Genomic DNA, 25,466 nt, shown 5'->3' with positions numbered 1-25,466 from the left:
CTTTGCAGAACCTTCAGAAATAGACTCTGAATCTCTTGCTTTCAGAAGTCCTCTCCACCCTAAGGCAGCCTTGCCCGACCTTTGGGAGCATCCATTAAGCAAGACTGAACTTCCCCTGGTGATTCAAGGTCACACTATGAACATCGAGGGCCAGCAACATTGGTACCTTCTGCTTTTTTATTTTATAAGCTGTGGCTTTTTTCCCTCTTTGGGGAGATCCTGGCAAGCTGCCAGTCTCCGCCTCACGACTGTCAATGTCCTTGGCCAGTTGAAGCATCTTCTCGGCTCTGGTTTCAGGACCAGACGTGCCCCACACTGCGGGAGGGTCGGAAGCGCTCCAGAGGAGCTGAGCGTGCTCTTAGTGCTTTGTCTGACTCGGCCCATGAAGTCTGGTGAGCGTCACCCGAAGGCCACTCACGCGACAGGCACTGCTCTGGGCCCTGAGGTTGTAACAGTGGATTAGAAAGTACTGTCCTTGTCCTCTGGGGCTCAGAAATGCCCAAAGACACTGGAGTTTACGAGCTCTGACAGCATGAGGGTGGGAGCGCCGGGCAGGGCTGAGGCTGGTTGGCCAAAGGTGGGAGCGTTTGTTGGCCTTCAGACACGAAGGGCTCTACTCTTGGGTCTCAGTTTCTGTGCGTCCGGGACTTGAACAAAGATAAGGAATTACCTGGGAATGTGGAGACCGAGAGGTTACGGGGAGAGCGCACAAATTCATTGATTTGGTATTCTTTGTGATCACACGGGAAAATTACCTTCTGGGGTTCAGCCTGTCCTCACCTCATCAGAATGTATTCTACACGGTGTAGCGCTTGCAGGTGGAACAGCCGCAGTTTCTGCATTTACTCTGAAACACAGGTTTTGAAAGGTTTTCCCTGCTTAAAGAAGGTAGCGAGCAGGTCGTTCAGGAGTAGAGAGTGTGACTGAGGAGAAACAAAGGAGGACTTCAGATTCAAGCCCCTCCTGGAGGCCACCGGGTCCGCCCTCTCTGTCCCAGCCACGCTGGCCTGTTGCTGTTCTGCTCCCTGAACCCGCCAAGCACGCTCCCCTTCAGAGGCTCTGCGCCTGTTTCGAGTACAGCCTAGAAAGCCGGCCCCGCGTCTTGCAGGCCCGTCCGGCATCCAGGTCTGAAGACAGGGCTTTCCTGCTCCCCTCCCCATCCTGTCTCTCTATACCCGCTCCTCACCTGATTCTGTTCACTGCGCCCGACGCTAAGGGACACCTCTCTGGTCTGCCTCCCCCATAAGGGCATCCCCAAACGTGAATGCGGGGTCCTCGAGGGCAGGGACTCGCTGTTCACCACGCTCTCCCCGGGCCCAGGGAGGGGCCAGCACCCAAGGACGTGTCATCTGAATCACTCTGTAGTCTTGGTGTGACTTGAAGTTATTTTACCACTATTTTTGGAGACATATTCTGTAAGGCCTCTGTATGTAATGCACTTGACACTCCAGTGTCCTTACAAAAGAAAGTCTCACTTATTTCGAGGTTGTCTGAGTCTGTCTGTGGAAGTTCAGAATCATTTCATCCATATTTTCACTCGGGGAAGTTAACAGGAATACTTGTCTCAACGTGCTCAGAATAAGCACTAAGACACTTTTTTCTGTCATTCCTTCCTTTTGACCAACCGCAGCCTCCAATGCCTTAGGCCATCAGTCCCTGACGATCCTCTGGCTTTGCCGGTTCTTTCCTTCTATTCCATCCAGACCAAGATGCCCACACCGGTCTTTTCCAAGACAGCTGGCCTCCTGTGGTGGGCAGCCGCAGCCCGTGAGGCACGTCTGAGTAGTTTCTGCCCCTACAGGGCGAGCTGGACGGAAGCCTTAAGTCAAGGCCAAGGCTCACTCTCCTCCCGCATCCACAGCACTGACACGCCGCGCCTAGTTCCACACTTCAACAAAGCCCCAGCTCTGCCTTTGAAGTTTCTGTTCTGTGGCAACAGAAATGGTCATTTTTGCAAAGCACAAAGTCTAGACAAAGGGAATTTCTCATGTAATTTTTTTTTTAATTAACCTTGGTTTCCAACTTTATTCCCAGTCTTCTTCAGCTGCATCAGCTGCACAGAGTGGTTTGTGTAGAAGCAAAAACTGCGAAGAGCTGCCGCGTCCAAGGGGCTAGGCCTCAGAAATGCTAGGGAGCTAGACTTGATCAGATCCACACACGAGATTCGAAAAAGCGGCCATGATATAAAATAGCAGCTCCCAGGAACGCCTTCAAGTTCATCTTCTTCAGAAGTTGACTCCGTTCAGTTTGCTTTGTTCTTGGAAGCCTCATCAACGTCCTCCCCAAGATCTGGAACTTCCTCCTCTTCCTCCTCCTCTTCCACCTCTCCTGTAGCCAGTGGTGCTTTTCCATCCAGACTGTTTGGGCAGAGCTTCGGCCCGTCCCCTTCAACCAGCCAGGCTGTCTGCCCCAAGCTGACTGAAGACTCGGGGCAGCACTCCTGCCCGCTGCAGTCTCAGCATGGCCCGTGACGCGGCAGTGTTCGCTGCCAGAGATGCCTGCACTCCAGGGCTGTTAAAGTGGGTCACCGTCCCGTGGTTGGTGAACGTCTTTACCTCTTCGGTACCAGACGTACTGTTTCCCCCTCACTTCCGTAAGGAGCACGGAAGTCGTTTATCACCTGCTGTCGCTGTTCTGTGAACCACCTTCTCCCACCAGTGCGCACGTCTTTGGCCGGTTTCTCCTGGTTCGTGACAGCTTCTTTCATCTTGTTGGAGGGAAAACAGGGCCGTGCGGGGGACTAGGGCTGGTGCTCGGGGGGGTCTTTGGCAGACCAGCTGAGAATAAGCGCGCACACTCCGGGACTCCAGGCGGCAGCTAGCACAATCGTCTTATTTTTAAGTAGACACGTGCGTAACGGTACAAGAGCTCTGATAATGTGAGTGTGTGTGTGCACACACATAAAACATCTTAAGTGAACACATTGATTAAGAACAAAAAGAATTCGGCTCTCATGCAATCCTTTTCATTAGCTTAAGAAGGCTTCGGACTGCTCAGTGCATGGGAGCACCTTCAAAGTCCCCTGAAGAGTGTGTTAGAGACGTCCAGGATACTGAAACTGAAAATTAAAGATTTCAGTCACTGCTGAAAAATAATCTCAGAAACACTTTGTCAAACGATTTCCAAAGCCAAGAATGTGTAAAAACTGAACCAAAGATTTAGAGCCATCCCAACAAAAGCCAGGACCTGCAGAGACAGGAAGTCTGGGACACACGATGATGAAGCACGTGCTGTTTTCCATTTTAAGTGCGTAACCTGGTTTTAATCATTTTCCAGAGATGTTTCCAAATTAGAAGAGGGGGGGGGAAAGATATTAACAAGACTACATTCTCTATTTGAGCTCAGACCTGACCTCGCAGCGCAGGCCCTGATAGGCTAGCACACCCAAGTAAGAACTGGGATGTAAATCCTACAGACTCATAACGGGTCCGCAATACCCGCACCTACTTTTAGATGATGCGGTCCTCTCTGCCTTTTCCATTCACGCTAAGTTGACAAAAGCCCAGACACACCTGGGATGAACTTTAAAACTCAATTTTCCTACGAAAAATAAGAAACATGTACATCTACCAAAAGTTTTGAGCAACTTACAATTCAAGTCATAGGTCAATGGACGTCGGAGCAGAGATGTCGCTGAGCACAGAAGCTTGGGCCAGGTTTTGGGTCGGGCTGCTTTGGAGACACTCCTGACAGGAAGGACTCTGCCCCTGCACAGCCCGAGAGCTACGTACAGGGTGGGGCACAAGTAGGTTCGCAGTTGTGAGTACGCAACATACAGAGTGCATTCTTGTATTGCTTATTAATTATTGTATTTTCCTGACAAACAACTGTAAACCTACTTGCGGCCCCACCCTGTATATTAATTACAGATGAAGAGAGACCCCCAGAACCCTGGGGATAGAACAGGAATTCAGATGTGTAGAAAAAAGAAAGCCAAAACAGACGTTGTACTGGACTTAACGCAAACAGAATGTCTCTCAGCAAAGAATGCCTCCACACTAGAGTGTTTTAAACATGCAAAGGCTGCCAGAACACTCGGTTCCCAAATGTGACAGGCACTGGCGTTGGGAGTCTGCACTGTGGACTGGAGGCCGAGGCTGGAGGGAGGGCAAGAAGGCAGAGGAAGACAATGAGCGGGTGAGAGAGGGTGAGAGAGAGAGAGAGAGAGAGAGAGAGACAGAGACAGAGAGAGAGAGAGAGACAGAGGGAGACCTCGCGGTGGGCAAGGTGGGGAGGGACACAGAGCACACTGGGGCTGGGGCAGCCCACTGAGAACCAGCTACAGGTGATGTCAGCTGCCGCTGTCCGGCTCTCATCTGGCCAGATAACTGGAAGGGTCTTACTTAATGGGGCTGAAAAACATTTTAAAAAAGAAAAATGCACAGTTCATTTTATTTATGTTTATAAAAAGGATTATACCAATCAGGCCTTTAACATGTAAAAATGTAAATCTACTTGCGAAGTTAAACATAGGAAAATACAAAAGCAGACAGAATTATCAAAAAGCAAACATTTTATTTATGTTACGAAATACAATTAATTTCCCTGATTTTCACCCATAACGAGTGGCACCTAACATACGGGCTGGTCTGTACAGAGCTGAGCGACCCCGTGTCTCCGAGTGTGCGCGCACACATACACACACCGACCCACCAGCCTCAGAAAAGCGGCACTGACCACGTTCAACTGTCTTAGAAACTCTTACCATTGGAAGGAAATTAGAGGCAGATTTGATTTAAGTAGCAGAGTCCTTGTATAATAACTTAAAAAGTTAAAAGCTTGTAGTGATGAAGTAATCCTGTGCACCCTGCCCAGGAACTTTAGCAATTGACCTTTGTGCAGACCCCAAGTCCGGAAAACGGCGACCAATCACTGCAGCAACAGGATTCGGTTCATTTGCCACGTGGCTGGTCATGGTGCATTTCCGGTGTGTACGTCAGCAGAACGATCATGACCCAGAGGTGAAGCAAAGCCTACAGAAGGAAAAACAGTTTGTGGATTAGTCCATAACTCAATCTTCATCACAGGCCTCCTGAGTGGTGCGCGGGGGCAGGAACCGCGTCTTGTCTTTGTATTCCTGTGGCTAGCGCCGTGTGCAACACTCTGGGGGCCCAGGGACGTTTACTGACGAAGAAACAACCTACAGATGATGGCGGGTAACAGTTACAATGCCTACACACTCCTCAGCCAGGAGGAGAAAGGTCCTCAACTCGCTCATAACAAGCACACGCACCCACAGCTGATCGGGTGATTGTAACGCAGAGCAGACGGCAAGGTTAGAATTGCTAGATACACAGGAAGAGGTTGGAAAGGCTTTTTAAGGACAGTTACAGCTGGTGTTTGGGAAGAGGGTTTGGCCATGCTCTGGTGCAGAGGGGATGACGTGCTTGGCAGGAATAATGTGTCTGGTTTCAGAGGTGACCTGGGGCCCAGCATGGACGGGACCTCCAGGGACACAGTCCTGCTAATCCCCTGGTGGTGGTGCGGCAGTGACCCAAGGCCACATCTCGTGCTGATGGACAGTGCGCTTGCTCGGCCTCCATCACCCGGGAGATTGGCCTGGATGTGGGCATATTCTGAACCCTTTCTGAGGCCATTCGATCTTTTTCCTTTCGTTCTCTTCACCCGCCTCTCCTTAAAAACTTATTTCAAGGAGTAACTCTACCCTCTAGTGGATCACAGAGAAATTTCTAAGTATGCTTTTATTTCTTTTGAAGAAAAAAATGCCTGTCTTAATTCAACTCAACCACTTTAAGCATCCCCGTTCAGAACAGCGAATGAGTTTTTAGGCTCCCAGGACACAAGAAGTGGCATGCCTGACTATGGGAACCACTCTACTAGAGCGAAGAAATCTGAAAAAGAATAAACTGAGCTTGAGACCTTTTTAGAAAATAAAGCAAAACACATGAAAGCAAATTTACATCAAGATAAAACTGAAGCTAATAGTTTTGTATTACAATTTTATCATAAGAGGGCTTAGAAAGGGAGTAACTTAAACTTCATTGAAGTTAATTTTATTGTAGGGTAAGTCTTTAAGCAATTTATATTTTAAATATAATAAATGATCAACTTCACTTGCATATTTTAAGAAAAAAATATTTAATTACCAAAACTGCTAAACTCTTAGTCAAAAAGACCAGTAGCTAAAAAAGCTAGTGAAAACTCAAATGCCGCGTTGTTTTGTAAAACAAGTCCGCTTACCATGTATATAATTACAAAGACTCGCGCTATGGGGTATCTTCGGAGGAAAATTCCCAGACGGATGCTGCGCAAATGGTGGGGAGGGAGCAGAGGAGAGAGTTAGACTAGTAACAGACCCAGCTGTGGTAATATATAATAATAATGCTTCTTAACATTTCACTCATTCATACTAGTTCTGCGGCCACCATACAAAAGATTTATTTAGAGTAGACTTAAATAATTACTTGAAATACCGTATTTTCTAGACTATTGGGACACACTTTCCCCCCAACTTTGGAAGGAAATGGGGGTGCGTCTTATAGTCCGAATGTAGCTTACCTGGCTCGCTACAGGATTTCTGCTTTAAAGGATGTTATTAAATATTTTACCACACTTTTTGCTTCAATTTTTTTTACTATTTTCCTCCTCTAAAACCTAGGTGCGCCTTATGGTCCAAAAAATATGGTAATCATATAGAAACATAATAGTGTAAACAAATACTTTATCATTATTTGGGGTCTGGCTGTTAAAGAACTTGGTCCCTCTCTAAATCGTTTTTCTTTCAGGAACTAAAAAGTTATAAAACGTAAGGCAAGTGTGAAAGCACAAACAGGAAGGAGCCTGGCTGGGATTAATCTGCAAACTGCTGATCTGAAAGCTTTTGCAGGGACCCATGCTTCTAAAAGGCACAAAACTCTAGAAACCCAAGTAAACACTTAAATGAAGCGTGAGGAGCAATTGAGGACCCTGTCACCCACGCCTCTTCAACACTCTCCCCCTATCAAGATGGATACAGGTACAAGCAAATACACCTTCCTTCTCTACCTTTCTGCTTCTCCCATTGCCACTAGCACAATGCCTTGCATACAGGTTCTCTAGAAATTATTACACAGGTTGAATAAATGAATAGTTAAGATAGATGTGCACATTAATTCGGAGATAATGACCATGGCATCCTAAGTCCATGGCTTCAGGCATCTTACTTAGTACATCATCCTCCTTATTTCTAACACCATAGCTCTATCCTGATACAGAAAGGTAACAGAAGTTTGCTTTTATGCAATACTTCATTGAAACCATGTTTAATTAGCAACACTAAAAGATGAAGGAGTTCAGTAGGATATTTAGACATAAACTTTACCAAGGCCATATATAAACTTAACCATCTTTTCCTTTAAAAGATAATAAAAAGACAGCTTATTAATCTATTATTATTACACCACTTCACAGTGGGGTGAACACTGTGTTTAGTTAGCACGTGTGTAAAAATTGTGACGGCGGTGGTTCGGGTTAAATCTGTAGGCAGGACTTTGTTACGTAGGTCCCCTCCTTTTTCCTTCAGAGCAGTCCTTGAGCATCAATCAATGTTTGGTGGTTTCTTCTAGCAAGTCTTTTGCTTCATTTATTTTGGTTGCTAAGTACGGAGATCCGACTTTATCTGGGTGACTCAAAATCATGATTTTCCTGTGAGTTGTTCTAATCTTGGCCTTGCCGGCAGATGGCTTACCCCCAAAATAAGACTAGCTTCTTCCCTACTCATTTGTTGTTCAAATCCTCCTTCACAGTAAGATGAGAGGCTAGGAGCTGAACTCTTCTTCTGTGATTACTTGGTCTAGGCAGGGGTGCCCAATCCGCAGCCCACAGGCCTCACACAGCCCAGGATGGCTATGCATGCGGCCCAACACAAAATCGTAGTTACTTAAAACCTTCCTTTTGCTCATCAGTTTTCATTAGTGTTTGTGTATTTTAATGTGCGGCCCAAGGCAACTCTTCTTCTTTCAGGGTGGCCCAGAGATGCCGAAAGGCTGGACCCCCCTGGCAGAGGTCTCCAGGTCTGAAATGCATAGCAACCTGCATGTGCAAAACCCGCACCACCCAGCCCTACAGCCGCCGAACCCCCAGGCCTGGCGGGTCTCCACGTCCAGCCATCTGGCTGAGGGAGAGCACGCAGCACAGTGCCAGCCCTGGCTGGGGGGCGTGATGCTGCCCAGGGAGACCAGAAACAGTTCCTCCCTCCCTTCCTCATTTAATACTTTTATTAACAGGCACTTGCTGTTGACTTTATTTTTTTTAAATCAAGCTGTAAACTTTTATTACAAATTAAAAAATGAGTTTCTTAAAAATCTCAACTTGACCCGATATAAAAGAAAAAACCTTTGAAGATGTATTGAGCAACACCAGGCTTCTTTTTAAAAACAAACAAACGAAAACCCCACGTGTGTGTCCCTACCAGAAAGAGAGGTCTTCAGGTGAAAGTAATAAAAACCCCACGCTGCGCAGATAACGCAGACAGGTCTAGTCGTCGGTCAAGGGCGAAGAGCAAGCACTGAAGATCTGCAGCCCTAGTCTTGCTCACTTCTCATTGCTGGAATTTCATGTCATTTCTCCTCGCTGGACGACTAAACCGGATGATGGTAGAACTAAGCCGGCATTACTCAGCCCCACCCTGCTCCGCCATGGGAGCAGATGAATCCTCAGCTGGGGGATTGGCTGCTTTTCTCTCTTTGCCACCTTGTGGTTTAGGGTTTTCTGGGCATCTGTGTCGGTAACTGAAATTGCGGTGGTACTGACGTTGAGGTGGCTGCTGACCTCGGGTCTCACCTAGAGCTTCCGTATCCTCCTCATTGCCGTCCTCTCTAGGCTGTCTTAGGCTAGGGGGGGCCCTGCGGAATCATCATGTGTGGCCCCGATACACACTGTGTCTCACTGGTCTGCCTCGTTCTCCTGCAGCCTGGTCGTCTGCACCCTCCACCCGTCCCCCTGCATGCGAACTCTGCGGCAGACGCCCACAGGGCCGCCACAGGTAGTAAGGTAGGTAGGGCCGGTGCTGCTGGGCCAGGCCTTCAGGCTCACCCTCCGATCTCTCATTTCCCCAGTCTCACTGTCCTGGTAATTCTGCTGGTTATTGCATAGAGGACACCTGTGATGTGGAGAGCATCCATAACGCTGACGGTCTGCTGCGCTGTTACTGCCTGCGCTGCAGCTCCACCAGGGCCTCCACACCTTTTCTCTTTCAGCCATCAGACTCCAGTCTCTCCACCCCCGCACTGCAGAGGCCCTTCCTGGGGTGGTTGTTCTTTATGGCAGTCTGGTGGACAAATACGTCTTCCTTGGTGTCATTCCTGTTGGTGAGACCACTTCCGTTTCTTACATTGAATCACTTTACTGTTCCCAAAACGTTCCTTGTGATGACCTTCTTGTCCCTGCAGGCAGGTGCCACTATTATGAGGCTGCCCGGGCCACCACTCCCTGTACCACTGCCTGTGGTGCCTGGCTTGCTGTCAGCAGCGCTGAGGGGGGCGCCTGCTGTGTCTCAGCCTCGCTGCAGTGACGGTGACGGGGCCGGCTGCAGCGGCTCCTCCGGGGCTGTGATGGTGATGAGTCGGTGGCAGCAGTGGGGCTGCTCAGGGCTCTCTGGGGTCTGCTCTCTGCTCCTGATCGAACTTGAAAACATTTTCTATATAAGATGGATGTCTGCTAGTATAAAAAGTCTATATATAAATATATGTGACAAATTATGTATCATTTATGTAATATATAAAACATTACAATGAGTACTGTTCATTAGCAACATCTTTGATTCTAATCATATGACAAAGTAATGAGATAAAACATTCAAATGGATGCATGCACATGATAGAGACTTAATGAAATGTAATGAGTTTCTAAATAGAGTTTATTACAGAAAGAAGAGAAATGGTCAGCGTTAATCAGCTTCGAGAAAATATTTCGTGACATTGAAATATCATGAAAGGAAAAAGGTAAATGTCACTTTAAACACCAGCTGCACCTGATGGGACTCACAGTGACCGAAACCACTGGAAAAAGTCATGAGAACAGCCGAGGGTCCATCACTCGTCACTGGTGTGGCTTACCTGAACTGGTCAATGGAACTAGCAGCTTTGCGGACTTTCCCGTACATTCCTGCCAGGTTGGTTTCCGTGTCATTAAAAAGAACAGGAACATTTCGCAGACGTGTGCCTGTTAAACAAGAAAATAATGAACTGCTGTACAGACACCAAAATGAACTTGCTAATAAAATGACAGTTGAACATACATATTACAGATGAAATTCTCAAGGCCAACTTTCTAAGTACTATAGCCAAAGATAAAATCAGAAGGAAGTAACAGATAAATTTGATTATAAAATGTTTAAACTTCCATATCCCCAAAATTAAAAACTAGGAAAATTATTTCTCTATGAAATTAGCAAAAATTAAAGTTTATAAATACCAAAGGTCGCCAGTAGTCAGGATTAATGAACACTTCACTCCTGCACCAGTAAGAGGGTGGCTGGCACCCTTTCTGCAAGGCCGGTGACTCCACGGGCACCTCCGGCCCAGACCACTCCCAACTCTGGACCCGTCCAACCGCCCGTCCCACCTCCCTGTGGGTGTCGAACAGCATCTCAAACTCAGCACGCCAGGGCCACGGGACTGATTTCCTGCCCCTGCTGCCAACACACTCACCCACAGCTTTGCCATCTCAGAACATCACCACTCCATCCTTCCTTCTGCTCAGGCCAAAAACCTCGACTCCTTTCTGTCAAACTCCTTCTGCCAGCAAATGGGTCAGCTCGCCTTTAAAATAAATCCCCACAGTCCCCACTCTGGTCTGAGCCACCACCATCTCTCACATGGATTAATACATCGGTTCCTCCCTGGTCCTCTGCTGCCTTCTTAGCTCTCTGCAGTCCATTCCGGACACAGCAGCCAGAGGTATCTTGTTAAAATGAAGGTCACATCAGCCACTGTCTCAAGACCCTCCACTGGCTTCCCCGTTTATTCAGGAGAAAGGTCTGCACACAGGCCCCCATAGCCTCCTCCAAGTCCATCAACTCACCTTACACCATGGCCCCCCACTCAGTCTACTCCAGCTGCCTGGGCCTCCCTGCCATATGCCAGCAACCCTCCTGCCTCAGGGCCTTTGCACCTGCTCTTTTCTCTACCCCGCTCTTCCTGTAGATCTGTTCACTGTCCACCATTGTCCTCCCATGGGACTTAGTAAAGTGCTATCTTTACGAGGTCTTCCCTGACACCCGAAACTGCAGCCCCATCTCCACCCTTGGCAGCCGGCACCTCCCTCCTCTGCACACACACCGTCTCCTCGCGTGCTTCCTTCACGGCCTGTCTCCTCCACCTGCGCTCCTCCCCAGCAACACCAGGGTGTCAGGGCCACAGGGCAGACTCTGGTCTCTTTTGTTGACCACTGTACCTTTAGTGCCTAAAACAGTACTTCATACTAACTAGGCACTTAATTATTTGCTGATTTGGGCAACAAAAATCAAAAGTCTTCAGGTGTATACCTACTGACCCAGCAATTCCACTGCTAATCATTCATCCTAAGAAAATAAAAGATGTACAGGAAGTATTTTTCTCAGAACTGCTTATATTACCGACAAAGTTGGCAACAATCTAAATTCCCAATTATACAGAATCCATTACACAAATTACGGAATTTCCACAATAGATTCTGATGAAGAAATATACCAATTATTGGATAAAATATGAAAATGTATTTATATGAAGAGTTAAAAATCAATAAAACAATACTATAAACATATATAGGAAAAAACTCAAAAAGGATTTTCTAAGATTAAATCTGTTGAAGCTTATATTGAAATTTTTAACATTCTTTTTGAATAGGTATCTTGGAAATACAGATTTCTTTATTAAAATTATAGAGCATGGGTATACTTATGTGACTATATGTTAGTTTTAATATTCATAATGATGGACTGGAAGATTCTTCAAGCCAATTTTGCTGTCAGACCCCTGCAAGTCCCCTCTCCAGAACCCCCTGCCTTGTCGGCAACATCTCACTGCATGTCCCACACATACCAACGAGACTGTTGGTCCCCGGGCCTCTCTGCTCCCAGTCCCACACCAGCGACGGGTAGCAGTAGTTCTGCAGCCCAGTCACTACCAGTCGTATCAACGAGCACACGGCCCGGTCCTCAACTCTGGAGGACAGCGGATGCTGCTTTGGGTGAAACTTCTTTTCCAATAAAAATGGTCTTTTTTTCACTTCTCAACATCATGTTGAATTAACAAGATAAGAAATTAAGGGAAAGATGGCAGCGTAGGCAGACATGGCTCGCCTCTTTGCACAACCACATCAAAATCACAACTAAAATACAGAACACCTATCACTTAGAACCATCAGAAACTGAGCTGAATGGAAGCCTGACAACTACAGAATTAAGTAACTACATCTGTTACTTAACAGACTGGTAGGAGGGACGCAGATGCAGAATGGGCTGGTTCCACACCCATGTGGATTAAATTCAGGATAAATATCTTGGGAGCGAGGAGTCCCAGACCCACACCAGGCCCCCCAGCTCAGGGTTCCAGTGCCGGAAGATAAGTCCCCACAACTTCTGGCTGCAAAAACCATCAGCGATTGAGTCAGTGGAAGAAACTGCTGGAGCCCCAAGCAGTTCCCCATAAAGAACCCAAACATGGACTCACCTACTCAGACTCACTCCCTCTGAGCTCCAGCACCGGGGTAGAAGCATGAAAGGCACCAGTGGTACACAGGGAGAAACTGAAGTGCCTGGCATCAAGGTGAGTAGAGGCCATTGTCCCTTTTCTAAACCCTCCTCCCACAGAGCTGGTAAACTGATGCCGTATCTGAGACTCCCAACAACCTGGCTAACACTGACCTGCCTTGGAGATCCCCAGAGACTCTGCCCCACCCAATTTACAGGTCTATGCAAGCTGCTTTTCCATAAGAATGGCTGGTCTTGGCTCTTAAATCCTATCGAAGAAGTAACAGCTGGCTTTAGTGAGCCCTAGAGGCAGCCAGATTAGATTCACTGCTTGGCTTCACCTGGGAATCTCCACGCCCAGTATAAGTAGCAGCCATCTCAGATTGCTTTATAGCTCAGGCAGGGTGCTCCAGGCAAAACACAGGTGGGGGCTGACCTTGGCCTGCAGCAAATGGGGAAACCCCAGGGCCTGCGCACCCAGTGGACAGCTACAGACCACACTGGAGCACCACCACCCTGCCCCTGCATAGCTGAACCTCCATGGAGGGCAGAGGGCGGAAGGTGGTGTTCAGTGGTCTCAGCCACTCCTTGCAGCTGACTGGCCTGGGTAAATCCCTCCCATTGACCTGCCAACAGCAACCAAGGCTCAACTACAAGAGGAGAGTGTACTCAGCCCACAGAAGGGGCACACCTCAAGTGCTAACCTTGGGTGAAACGGAAGGCTGTGCCACTGCCCCTACAGGACACCTACTACATTAGGCCATGCTACCAAGACAGGGAGTCATAGCAACGTTACCTAATACACAGAAACAAACACAGGAAGACTGACAAAATGAGGAGACAAAGAGTGTGGCCCAAATGAAAGAACAGCTCATAACTCCAGAAAAAGAACGAAACGAAATGGAGATAAGCAATCCATCAGATGCAGAGTTCAAAACACTGGTTATAAGGATGCTCAAGGAACTTAGCGAGGACCTCAGTAGCATGAGAAAGACCCAGTCAGAAACAAAGGATTCACTAATTGAAATAAAGAACAATTTACAGGGAAACAACAGTAGAGTGGATGGAGCTGAGAATCAAATCAATGATTTAGAACATAAGGAAGCAAAAAACAATCACACAGAGCAATGAGAAGAAAGAATCAAAAAAAAAAAAAAAAAAGAGGATAGTGTGAGTAGCCTCTGGGACAGCTTCAAGAGGTCCAACCTTCACATTACAGGGGTGTCAGAAGGAGAAGACAAAGAGCAAGAAATTGGAAATCTACCTGAAAAAAACAGAAAGAAAACTTCCCTAATTTGGCAAAGGATATAAGACAGGCAAGTCCAGGAAGCACAGAGAGTCCCAAACAAGATGGACGCAAAGAGGCCCACACCAAGACACATCATAATTAAAACACCAAAGGTTAAATATAAAGAGAATCTTAAAAGCAGCTAGTTACCAGATGGTTGCCACATGGGAGGGGGGAGAGGGAGAGTGGGTGATTGGTGAGGGTATTAAGTACAAATAGGTAGTTATAGACTAGCCATGGGGATGTACAGTACAGTATAGGAAATGGAGTAGCCAAAGAACTTATATGCATGACCCATGGACTTGAACATTGGTGTGGGGAGTGCCTGAGGGAGTAAGGGGTGCTGGGTGGAGGGGGGCAAAGGGGGAAAAATCACAACTGTAATGGCATAATCAATAAAATATACTTAAAGAAATTAAGGCAACAAAACGTCTGTTTGAGGTTTTCTTTTTACCTTCACCGGTGTCAACTCCAGACATATTAATGGAAGGCCCGTTACTGCCACTTCCAGTGGCAGATTTCATCTGCTGCTCCAGGCGCTCCAGCTGGAAGACCAGAGAGTTCTTCTCTGTGCTGAGACTCTCCAGCATGGTCTGCTTCTGGATGAGAGTCTCCGTCAGCTGGTGGAGTCGACTTTCTAACTCCGACTGACTGCTATTGCTTAAGGTTTTATTGGTAAGCTGAAAGGCAATGTGTTCATAAAATTATTACATAAAGCCATACAACACAGAAACCACACTGCTACATCTCCACAGGTAAACTGGTATTCATTGATTTCTCAAGACTCTAGAATGATTGTCTATGGGATTTTCAAACTAAATTAGTGAATCACAATATAAATTGGTGATTCACAATCTGCAATTTAAAATAGAATAGAGTGCTGGCTGGTACAGCTCAGTGGATTGAGGGCCAGGTCCCCAGTAGAGGGCGTGTGAGAGGCAACCACATATTGATGTTTCTCTCCTTCTCTTTCTCCTTCCCCTTCCCCTCTAAAAATAAATAAATAAATAGAAATCTTAAAAAAAAAAAAAGGAAAAAAAAAGAAAAAAGAATAGAATAGAATGGATCCTGGCTGGTGTGGCTCAGTGGATTGAGTGCCAGCCTGTGAACCAAAGGGTCGCTAGTTCAATTCCCAGTCAGGGTACATGCCTGGGTTGTGGGCCACGTCCCCAGTAAGTGGGTGTGTGAAGCAACCACACACTGATGTTTCTCTCCCTCTCTTTCTCTCTCTGTAAAAATAAATAAAATCTTCAAAAAAAAATAGAATGAGACGTATCCGAGTGCACAGGGTATTATTTTGTGAAACTTTTTTGGTTCTGTACGTGGTAAGAGTGTGTGAGAGTACTGAGAGGCGATACAGACCTTACTTCTTACTGTAACGCTGTGGTCCCAAGTACCTGAAAGCACTGGTCCCCGGGACTCGGTCCAAACGTTCCCACCTGGGTAACTCCGCAATGTGCAGAGACCACTCCCTCCCTCCCTGAGGCTCCCACCCCTGCTCTGCAGTTCCCTAGCTCTCTGACTTTGGACAGATGGCTGCACCTCTCCGAACGGATTTCCGAGTGTGCGACAGTGCCTGCTGCACGTGGTATTTAGGGCCGCGGTAGTAAATGAGAACTCTCCTAGCAGAGTCTGGCTGACGGCTGGCTCCTAGTGACTTCCTTCATTCCATCTTCTGTTTGTTCCAATCTGCCACCATTTCCTCCACTCAGCTTCTGCTCTGCTGTCCCTATCTTCTTCCCCATTTGGAAAATTCAGTCCCCTTCTCTTACCTAGGCTCTACCTGCCTTTGAAGCCTCTTCTGTGAAGCCCTTTCCAACTGCTCTAGCCCAAGCTGACCTCGGCCTTCTCTTAAGAGTCCCACTAATTGCCTTGCTATTTATCAGTCACTCTGGTAACACTGTTTAAAGGAGTCAATTTTGCCTACTCAACGAAACTGTAAGCTCTGTGAGGACAAGTATCACTCTCTGCATTAACAGAGCTTTGAAAAGAGGCTACTAGATCGATCTGCTTAAAACCCCAACTCTGCCATTTCCTAGCCACAACCTGGGGCTAACTACAAATCGGAGCTTCAGTTTCCTTGATCAGAGGAGGTGATGACTAAACGAAGTAATATGTATAAAATATTTAACATAGTATCTGCCATATAGTAGGGAGTTAACTTAGCTTCCTTCCTTCTGAATTCCTTCCAGCACGCCCACAAATTACGCGCAAGGCTGGCGCCACAACAAATAACTACCGAATGGAATTATCCTGAGCATAAACTAAGATCTACTTACTATTACACAGGAATGCTCGATTTTAAGATTATACTGTTATCCCCTCATCAACTAGCTCAATACTTCAGTATTTTTTTATCCTTACCCGAGGACATTTTTTCAAAGCTTTTAGAGAGAGAGGAAGGGAGGGAGGGAAGTACCATGCAAGACAGAAGCATGGACAGCTGCCTCCCGCACGTGCCTGTCTGGAGATCAGGCCTGCAACCCAGGCCTGCGTCCTGACCGGGAGTTGAACCAGCAACCTTTCAGTTACAGGATGGCCCTCCAACCAACCGAGACACACCAGCTGGGGCAATGCTTCAGTTTTTGGTTGAGGTAAAGTTTACATACAAGTGAAATACCCAGATCTTAAGCACACGGTGAGTTTTGACAAATGTATAACTGTGTAACCAACACCCAGATCAAAATACGGAGTATTTCCATCACTCCCAGACAACCATTGCTCCCATTTCTATGGCTAGAATTTCGTTTTACTTATTCTGGAATTTCTTATAAATGCAAACCTACAGCATGAACACTATGTGTGGCTTTTTAAAAAAGACTTAGTCCAAATTGTTGTATCAGAAGTTTGTTCCTTTTTATTGCTGAGTAGTTTGCAATCTGTTTACCCAACTACCTGTTGATAGGCATTTCAGTTGTCTCCAGGTTTGGCTATTTGTGAACAAAGCTATTGTAATCATCCTTTGTGCAAGTCTTCTTGTGGACATAAGGCTTCCTCTGTACTGACTGAGTATCTGGAATCGGAAGTCAGATGTGTGTTCACCTAGTCCGTCAGCAACAGTGTTCCAAAGACAGGCTCCAACCGCACCACGACTCGTACTGCCGACCTTGACTTCAGCCATTACAGAGGACGTGCAGTGGTATTTCTCACTGAGGGCTTACTGCATTTCCCTGATGACTGATGGTTCTGTGCACCCATTCTTTCAGGGGCTTATTTGGCCACTTGATGTTCTTTTGTCAAGTGTCTATCCAAGTTATTTTGCAAATTAAAAAAGAAATCAGTTGTGAGGCCCTGGCTGGGCAGCTCAGTTGGTTAGAGCATCATACCCATACGACAAGTTTGTGGGTTTGATCCCCAGTCAGGGCACATACAAAAATCAACCAATGAATGCATAAATAAGTGAAACTACAAATTTCTCTCTCAAATCAATTAATTAAAAAAATTAGTTGTGCATCTTTTTATGGTAGTAAGAGTTGTTTCCTGGTTACGAATCCCTTCTCAGATGTATGTGTTATAAATATCAGACCCCAGTCTGTGGCCAACCTCTTTTCATTTCTGTAATGGAGTCTTTTGATGAGCAGAAATTTTAATTATCACAAAGTCCAATTTTGACATTTTTTTCCTTCTATGATTGATGTTTTTGTGTCATTTAAAAAAAAAAATCTGTCTTTCCCCAAATTGCAAAAGATTCCTACTTGTTTAAAAAAAATATTTTATTTATTTATTTTTAGACAGAGGGAATGGGGGGGAGAGAAACATCGATGTGTGAGAGATACATGGATAGGTTTTGTCTCTCATACGCCCCCAACTGGGGACCTGACCAGCAACCCAGGCATGTGCTCCAACTGGGAATCAAACCTGTGACCTTTCAGTTCACAGGCCAGCACCCAATCCACTGAGACACACCAGCCAGGGCTGTTTTTATCTAGTCCCATACAATAGTTTTTAAAGAATAAAAAAAGGGTCAAACTGGCAATGTAATTTTTTTTTAACCAAGATATTTTTCTTCTAACCCTGACCAGCATGGCTCAGCTGGTTGAGTGTCATCCTGCAAAGTAAAAGGTCGCTGGTTCGATTCCCAGTAAAGGCACATGCCTGGGTTGCAGGCCCAGTCCCCAGTTGGGGGTGTGCAAGAGGCAACTGATCATTTCTCTGTCTCTCACACATTGCTGTTTCTGGTTCGATTCCCAGTAAAGGCACATGCCTGGGTTGCAGGCCCAGTCCCCAGTTGGGGGTGTGCAAGAGGCAACTGATCATTTCTCTGTTTCTCTCACACATTGCTGTTTCTCTCCCTCTCTTTCTCCCTCCCTTCCCTTCTATATAAAAAATAAATAAAATCTTTAAAAAATTTTAAATTTATTGATTGCTTGATTTTAGAGTGAGAGAGAGGAGGGGGAGAAGGGAAGGGGAGTAGGGGGGAAGACGGAGAGAAAGCAAGAGAGAAAGAATCATTGATTTGTTGTTCCACTTAATTGATGCATTCACCGGTTGCTTCTTATATGTGCCCAGACTAGGGATCAAACCTGCAAACTTGGTGTGTCACAACCATGCTCTGCCCACCTGAGCTGCCCGGCCAAGGCCCCAGTTAACAAATAGCATAATTTCCTACCCAGAGTGGGTACCCAGTAAATATTCCATCCATACTGGAATATTCATCTAGGGATTAAACTAACTGGTGGTTTATGCTCCTTTCTTTTCTTTGACTTTCTGCTAGCAAGTCATCTGACCATTTGTAAGCATTTCACAAATATGGGCAAAGGAGAAGGGAACACTCAAAGTCAGTTCCTCACTCTAAAAATTAAAATATATTAAAACATTTTAAGTTATGGACTATTATGAAGTACGAGAACTTAAAAAAAAAAAACAAAATCATAGTTTTCATGCTCAAACTAAGTCATCAGCTCACTGAAAAAACAAAGACCTAATCAGTCTTCAGGTACATTACTTATATGATCAGTGAGCGCATCACTTGCTAAGCCCATAATCTGGAGAGAAGGGAGGAAGGGGCACCTGCCACTACAGCGCACGTGAACGCAAGGTTTTGTTGGTCAGTGATGACGGCTGCTAAATCTGGGTGGTGGGCCCGTGTTGTTTTCTGGGTGTTTGCATTTCCAGAGTTAAAAAGAGGTCTTGCTGACTTTATGAAAGACCCATCAGTTGTTAATAGGAAGATTTCTCATTGGACTTTTCTTAGGAAAGAGAAACCACATTTATGAAACTGGCAATCAGCAAGCACAACCCCCAATGAGGCCAGAAGGCACAAAGTGTCGGCCTCCGCGAGTGACTCCGGCCACAAGGGGCCATAAGAAGCGAGCCACAGGAACAGCAAATGCAGGCTCTGATGGCATTAGGTGAAAATTCTGTATCAGGATGAAAACAGCAGCTTACTACTGCAACAAGAAAATTCAGGTGAAAATAGGGAAAAAGAAGGTCTCACTGTATTCTCTAGGGAAAAAAGTAGCTTTACTACGGTATCTCTGCCCAAGTTGTAAAAGCTGATGCATACCTGATTCCTAAGTTTTTGAATTTCTTCTTCTCGATCTTTAATCCTGCTTTGCAATGTGTTCTTTGTTCGATACAGATCTTCTTCTATGTAATGGAATTCCTACAAAGCGAGGCACAAAACAGAAGTTAGAGCAGCGCCCCCCAGTCCATCCCCAATACCTAGAACAGTGCCTGACACAGCAGACGCACGACCGCCAGGCACTGAGTACATGCTGCAGGAGCAAACGAACAGATTCGGAGGGCCCGGGGAAAAGTTAACACTCAGCGCGGTGTATCAACGTGTATGTGGAAGTCTGAGCACAAGCCTTTACGTGGTCGTGTGTTACCATTTTTCTAGAACTGCTGCTGGATCATATGATACGTGTACTTCTAACTTAAAGGAAGAAAACCTGCAAATTGTTTTCAAAATACCTGTACCGCTTCGCACTCCTACAGCAACATGCAGCGTTCCATTTCTTCCACACCCTTCCCAGCACACGGTGCTGTTGGTCTCTGTAAGTGTAGCTGATCTAGCTGGGCACGCACTGCTGTCTCACTGAGGTTTCGATTTGAATTTCCCCAATGACTACTGACATCGAGCAGCTTTTCATGTGCTTATTTGTATCAGGCAGCACCTTGTACCTCCTTTGCACAGTGGTTAATAAAAGCAAGTGAGAGGGAGAGGCAAGGAAATACCTCCGAACTCACTAACCAGTGCACTAATGCGCTGCCAGTCTGCACAATGGATATGATCGTTCGGAGTCAAGCCAGAGCTTAAGAACAAAGCACATTCCAGGAAAGAAAGAGTAATTAACTAGCTAAGTACCTTCAGAAGCGTTATGGAGCATAGGGAATATAGTCAATAATGTTGTTAATACCTTCGTACGGTGACAGATAGTAACTGGACTTACCACGAGGATCATTTTGTAATGTATACAAGTATCAAATCACTATATGTACACCTAAAGCTAACAGGATATTGTATGTCAATTAAATATCAATTAAAAAAAGCATTATGCTCAACTGTGCTGACCGGTAAGTAAAGGCAGCTGTATGGAGACGTAACCGTGCCATGGAATTAAACTGCTGGAGCCTGCTCTAGGCATTAGTACCACCTGCGCATCTCACGGACTGTCAAAACTGACAACGAGAAAGTGAGGAAGGTAATTAGGGTGGGAGAATAACAATTTACAGAAGGTGCACCTGATTTCTGAAGCTCTAGGCTAGCAAAAAATTTAAGGTTGAAATTACCTAAATTGATAAAGAGCACTACGGGACATTTAATCCTAAGATGAGGAACTTTACCTCTAGAACATCCAATTTCTCAGAAAGTAGCCTATAGCTACATTTGCTCCACTTGCCTCTACTTAACTCCCTCATTTTAAAAAAGGGCACCGGAAGTGAATGTGATTAAAACCATCTGCCATAATAAAATGAAAATTCTCTCTCTAACCATCAAGAACACCAATTTTTTGCCTTTTAGTATACGACAGCGTCTTGAATAAATCAAAGTGCAATTTCTGAAAGGGCAGCTAACCTTACAACTAAGCTAGGAGAGCCTACGATGTGCCCTGCAGGTTGCTACTCAGTGAGTTTTTCTCTTAATGTGCCGGAAACAGATGTAAATGCTAAGGAATGTTTCTCTGAGAATCAAAACAGTTTCAGAAATAATCGATCCTAATGAAACAAAATCTTTAAAGGACAAAAATGTGCAAAGTTCAAGTAGTTTTCTCTTCAGCACAATAAACAGAACAGTGATTTTATTGTGTGAATGAAATAAGATAACATAAATTGCCTGTATAACAATGTGTTACTCGGTACATTATAGCTGCTATTAATATTAGATATAGAATCTTATTTTGAAAATGTGGCTTAAACATGTTTAACTGTCAATACTGAAATTCTTACGTAAGTATTTTTAAAGTAGAAGAATTCGGGTTGGGGAGCAGACAACTGCTAGTTGAACAATGAAGTATAATCTTAACCATGATTTGTAAACACAATCTGTACAAGCACTTTTTTCTCAAACAGAAAAAGAAGTCTACTATGGCGCTGATGTTGCATTTTTATCCCTATTAACTGGTATTTACTGTTCTTCCTAGAAAGTACAAGTGTAATAAAACATGAAAATCAACTGATGTTTTTCAGTTTTCTACACACATACACTCTGACAAGGAGAGATGATAAAATACAGACAGACTAGTAGAAAAAACTCGGGGACAGGTGTCCTGGGTTCTATTCTATTCTGGGATTAGTTGTATGAAATTAGGCAAATCCCATAACTATTTTGTGCCCCTATTTTTCAGCTGCTAAAACAAACGAGGATTGTGGAACAGTAACAAGGCGGGAGGAACCTGCATCCGGTCTACATGAATTCTCTGGGCCAGTCCCGTAAGAATGTCAGTAAGCTGCTTCCCCGGGAAGCCTCCCCACGTGACAGCTAGCGGACAGACTCTTCTCCGGTAATCATCGGTCTCAGATCCTCACCTGCTTCTGTCGGTCCAATTCGGCCTCTAGTTCTTGTTTCGATGCCTTATGTCCAGCTATTTGGTCTTGCAGATCGTGCAACTGCTCTCTTGCTGACTCTGCTTCACTAACCTGCTGAGCCTCCATATCCTGAAAAGAAAACCTCACATGTGAAAGCAATCATTACTGTTCAGTTCCACCTGTACTGAGCAATCCTCACTGTGAACCGGGGTCAGCAGGCCCTGGAGGGACACAGTGAACAAGACACGGTCTCAGCCTAAAAGGAGCATGTGAACTGACACCTCATTATACAACATGGCAAAGGTGAGAGCGGATGAACAGGACACCATAGCTGCCACGGCACAGAAACCATTCGGTTTAAGAAGTACAAGTGGACAGTAACCCCATGGGAGATTAATATCTGTATTCAAAAGCTAACAGTTTCAAGAAGAACTGAAATACGACATCAAAAGGACTTCACTAGTCCCCTGCAACTGCAGGTTTTAATTAGCTTTTGCATTTGTGTGCATAAGTAACCAACAGACAGTAAAAACATAACTTTTCTCTCGTATCACCCGAGATTAGCGTATTATTTCCCTTTTTTAGCTTTATTGCTATTATATTTTTATATCTGGGGCCGTATGTCTTACTCAAACTTCTTCAACAGGTGTCACTACTCTCAGTTCCTCAACGTTAAACACCACCCTCTGGATTTCCTGTGAAAGCTATAGTGGCAAAACAAAACACATAGCTCTAGGTTTCTATATTTTCTTTTTTTTTTAAAAAAAAGAAAAGTATTATTTATTTATTTTCAGAGAGAGGAGAAGGGAGGTAGAAAGAGGGAGAGAAACATCAATGTGTGGTTGCCTCTCGCACACCCACAACTGGGCACCTGGCCCACAATCCAGGCATGTGCCCTGATTGGGAATTGAATCTTTGACCTTTCGGTTCGGAGGCTGGTGCTCAATCCACTGAGCCACACCAGTAAGAGCTAGGTTTCTATATTTTCTAGGTTTCAAGTTAAGCATAAGTCCATTCGTATAGTACTGTATGAGATTGAAATCAGCATCTTATTTTGCTTTTTATCTTTTGGGGCATTCCGTTTTACACTCATCTCCACTCACATATTGTTTGAAAGAACTGACAGATTAATGCTACTCCCAGATAATCATACAACTTTGGGGAGTTAAGAGGAAAAGAGCAGGAAGTACAATTATTTTCCTCTACCACTGAGTTTTCAGGGTCAGTAGAAGGTAGATTAATCTTTGTCACCTCTTTGACTATGACAAATTCTCAAGAGGCAGGAAGTATGCACAGTGGTCAAGAACCCACGTTCTGGAACCAGAGCAACCAGGGAGCTCATCCTGCCTCTGCCACTTTACTAGTCATGGGAAGTCACCTTCCTTCTCCACACTCACATTTCTTCAAACTGCAAGCTGAGACTACATCACCTCCCTACAGGGCTATGGTAGGGAGCAAACGGAAGGGTGCACCCCTGGCACGCAAGTGCTCAGTAAATGATAGTACTGGCATCACGAACCATTCCCACGTTTTGCTAGACCTAATACTATAATCTTTATTATATGCTTTATAAACTTAGGGGTAGAAAAATAGGTCAATGTCATCAATGAGGCTGGGGTAAGGATGAAGTATTAAATAAACCATTTTTCATAATTTCACCTAAAAGACATGTATGAATAAGACAGGACATGAGTAGGATTAGCATCTACTCAATTTCCAAGTTCACGGGACTAAATTCTTTGGAATTCAAAATTATTTACAGAAAAAAAATCCTACTTTAAAGACTAGAAGGACAACAGTCTTTACTGGCTCCTGTATCTGACCAATAAGAAAAAGTCCAGAAATAAAGCAGTTATTATTTACCGAGGGCCCATTTACACACATCCTTACCCTCAAAGAACCTTTGCGCACCTGCATTTTACAAGTGAGAAAACTGAGGCTCAGTGAGATAAACTGCCGTGTGCAAGGAAACACAGCCAGTAAGTGCCCAGGAGGGCATCTATACCCAGATCTGACACTGGGCCTACGCCAGCAGACCAGCCTGTTCTCACAACCTCCACACGCTGCTCTGTGGCATATGCACACCTCACAAATCGAAAAGTCAGTCAGTGCGTGAATAAATGTTCTTTGTGAAATTTTTAAAGATGGCCTGTGACCCTGCACTTACTTATCTTCTGTCAAAGACCCTATGTTTAATCTAAATTAATGGTTCAGCCCACTCTTAGATTAAATATAGTAATTATAAATAAACTATAAGATTGTCTGTGAAACTATAATTAAAAGACCATCTCGCCCTGGCTGGCATGGCTCAGCGGACTGAGTGTCGGCCTGCAAACCAAATGGTCGCCAGCTCAATTCCCAGTCAGGGCACACGCCTGAGCTGCAGGCCAGGTCCCCACTTAGGGGCGTGTGAGAGGCAACTGATGGATGTACCTCTTGCACGTCGATGTTTCTCTCCCTCTTTCTCCCTAAATCTCTCTAAAAATAAGTAAAATCCTCGGGGGAGGGGGGGCAGTGGAGATCATCTCTGCCCTGGTCTGTGTGGCTCAGTTAGTTGGAGGGTCTTCCTATAACCAAAAGGTTGCGAGTCTGACCCCTGGTCTGGGCACACGCAATCCCCACCCGGGCGCACATGGGAGGCAACCCATTGATGCTTCTCTCTCTCCCCTCCTCTCTCTCTCTCTAAAAGCAATAAAAAATGTCCTTGGGTAAGGAATATAAAAGACCATCCCTGAGCGCATTCTAATATCGGAAAACATCCCAGTTATACAGACAAGCCCAAATTTAATTTGTATTTAACTACGAGAATGTGAGATCCAGAAGTAGGGAGATGCCGGCTGGCCCCCCGGTATAACTCTAAGCCTGGAAGATGCCTGGCACTTGGTAAGCATCTGCTGAATGCATGAATCTGGTTACTTATGTTTATTATTCCCCCGTGTGGTGACTATTACTCCCGCAGAAGCTCCACATGTTATTTCACTAATACCTTTTCCCCAAAATACGGAATCCAGCACCTCTTAAACCACTGACAGCTGGGGGTAAACGGCTGTCTCTGGAGTGGACGGTAATGAATCTTACCTGTAATTCAGACCTCAGCTGATGGATCTGACCCATCAGCTTCTGTATTTCTTCCCTCTGCAGCTCCTTTTCATGACGAAGTTCTTCCAGCTCCATGCTATTAGCGGTATTGCTGTCCAGGCCTTCAAAACCAGATCCTTCCTTTAAGCTGTTAATCAATTTTTCTTTAGACTAGTATATAAAAAAAAGAGATATCTTTAAGCAAAGCAGAGATTAGCTTGTATACTGAATATCATCCACCATACACCAGTTAAACCACTATGGAAAGATTCCAATTATATTCTCCATCAAAGAAGGCCCACAGATCGTAAACCCAACAAAGCCTTGCTGTACAATGTCCTTGGATTTCAGTCCCCAGGATGATGTTATTACTGAAAACTTATTAACAAGATTTTTCTCATATTTTCTTCTTATCCTGTCTTGTGCTAATTTTCCCATCACAAGCCAGTTAATAAATAT

The 25,466-nt window shown here is 45.2% G+C and overlaps 1 protein-coding gene across 2 annotated transcripts in view; it reads right to left on the bottom strand.

The window, feature by feature from the left end:
• Positions 1 to 4,495: 4,495 nt before the first annotated feature.
• GOLGA5 (golgin A5) overlaps positions 4,496 to 25,466 on the bottom strand; it is a 37,753-nt gene continuing 16,782 nt past the window's right edge. Inside the window, exons 7-14 of one of the 2 annotated variants that reach the window (XR_006656527.3) lie at positions 25,008 to 25,178; positions 21,930 to 22,058; positions 19,465 to 19,563; positions 14,413 to 14,638; positions 10,056 to 10,161; positions 8,411 to 9,623; positions 6,202 to 6,265; positions 4,919 to 4,973 (exon numbers count right to left, since the gene is read on the bottom strand). Coding sequence is in view for 1 of the 2 variants with exons in the window: in XM_024567565.4 (XP_024423333.2) it covers positions 4,893 to 4,973; positions 6,202 to 6,265; positions 10,056 to 10,161; positions 14,413 to 14,638; positions 19,465 to 19,563; positions 21,930 to 22,058; positions 25,008 to 25,178 (876 nt within the window). In the remaining variant the exon portion in view is untranslated. Of the gene's footprint in view, positions 4,974 to 6,201; positions 6,266 to 8,410; positions 9,624 to 10,055; positions 10,162 to 14,412; positions 14,639 to 19,464; positions 19,564 to 21,929; positions 22,059 to 25,007; positions 25,179 to 25,466 lie in introns of both variants that reach the window. The other variant, XM_024567565.4, reaches the window with a different exon arrangement.

This window comes from Desmodus rotundus, chromosome 7, assembly GCF_022682495.2.
Source record: "Desmodus rotundus isolate HL8 chromosome 7, HLdesRot8A.1, whole genome shotgun sequence".
Classification (NCBI taxonomy): domain Eukaryota; kingdom Metazoa; phylum Chordata; class Mammalia; order Chiroptera; family Phyllostomidae; genus Desmodus; species Desmodus rotundus.
The sequence above is the reverse complement of the archived record's forward strand: the minus strand, read 5'-3'. Positions and strand labels throughout refer to the sequence as shown.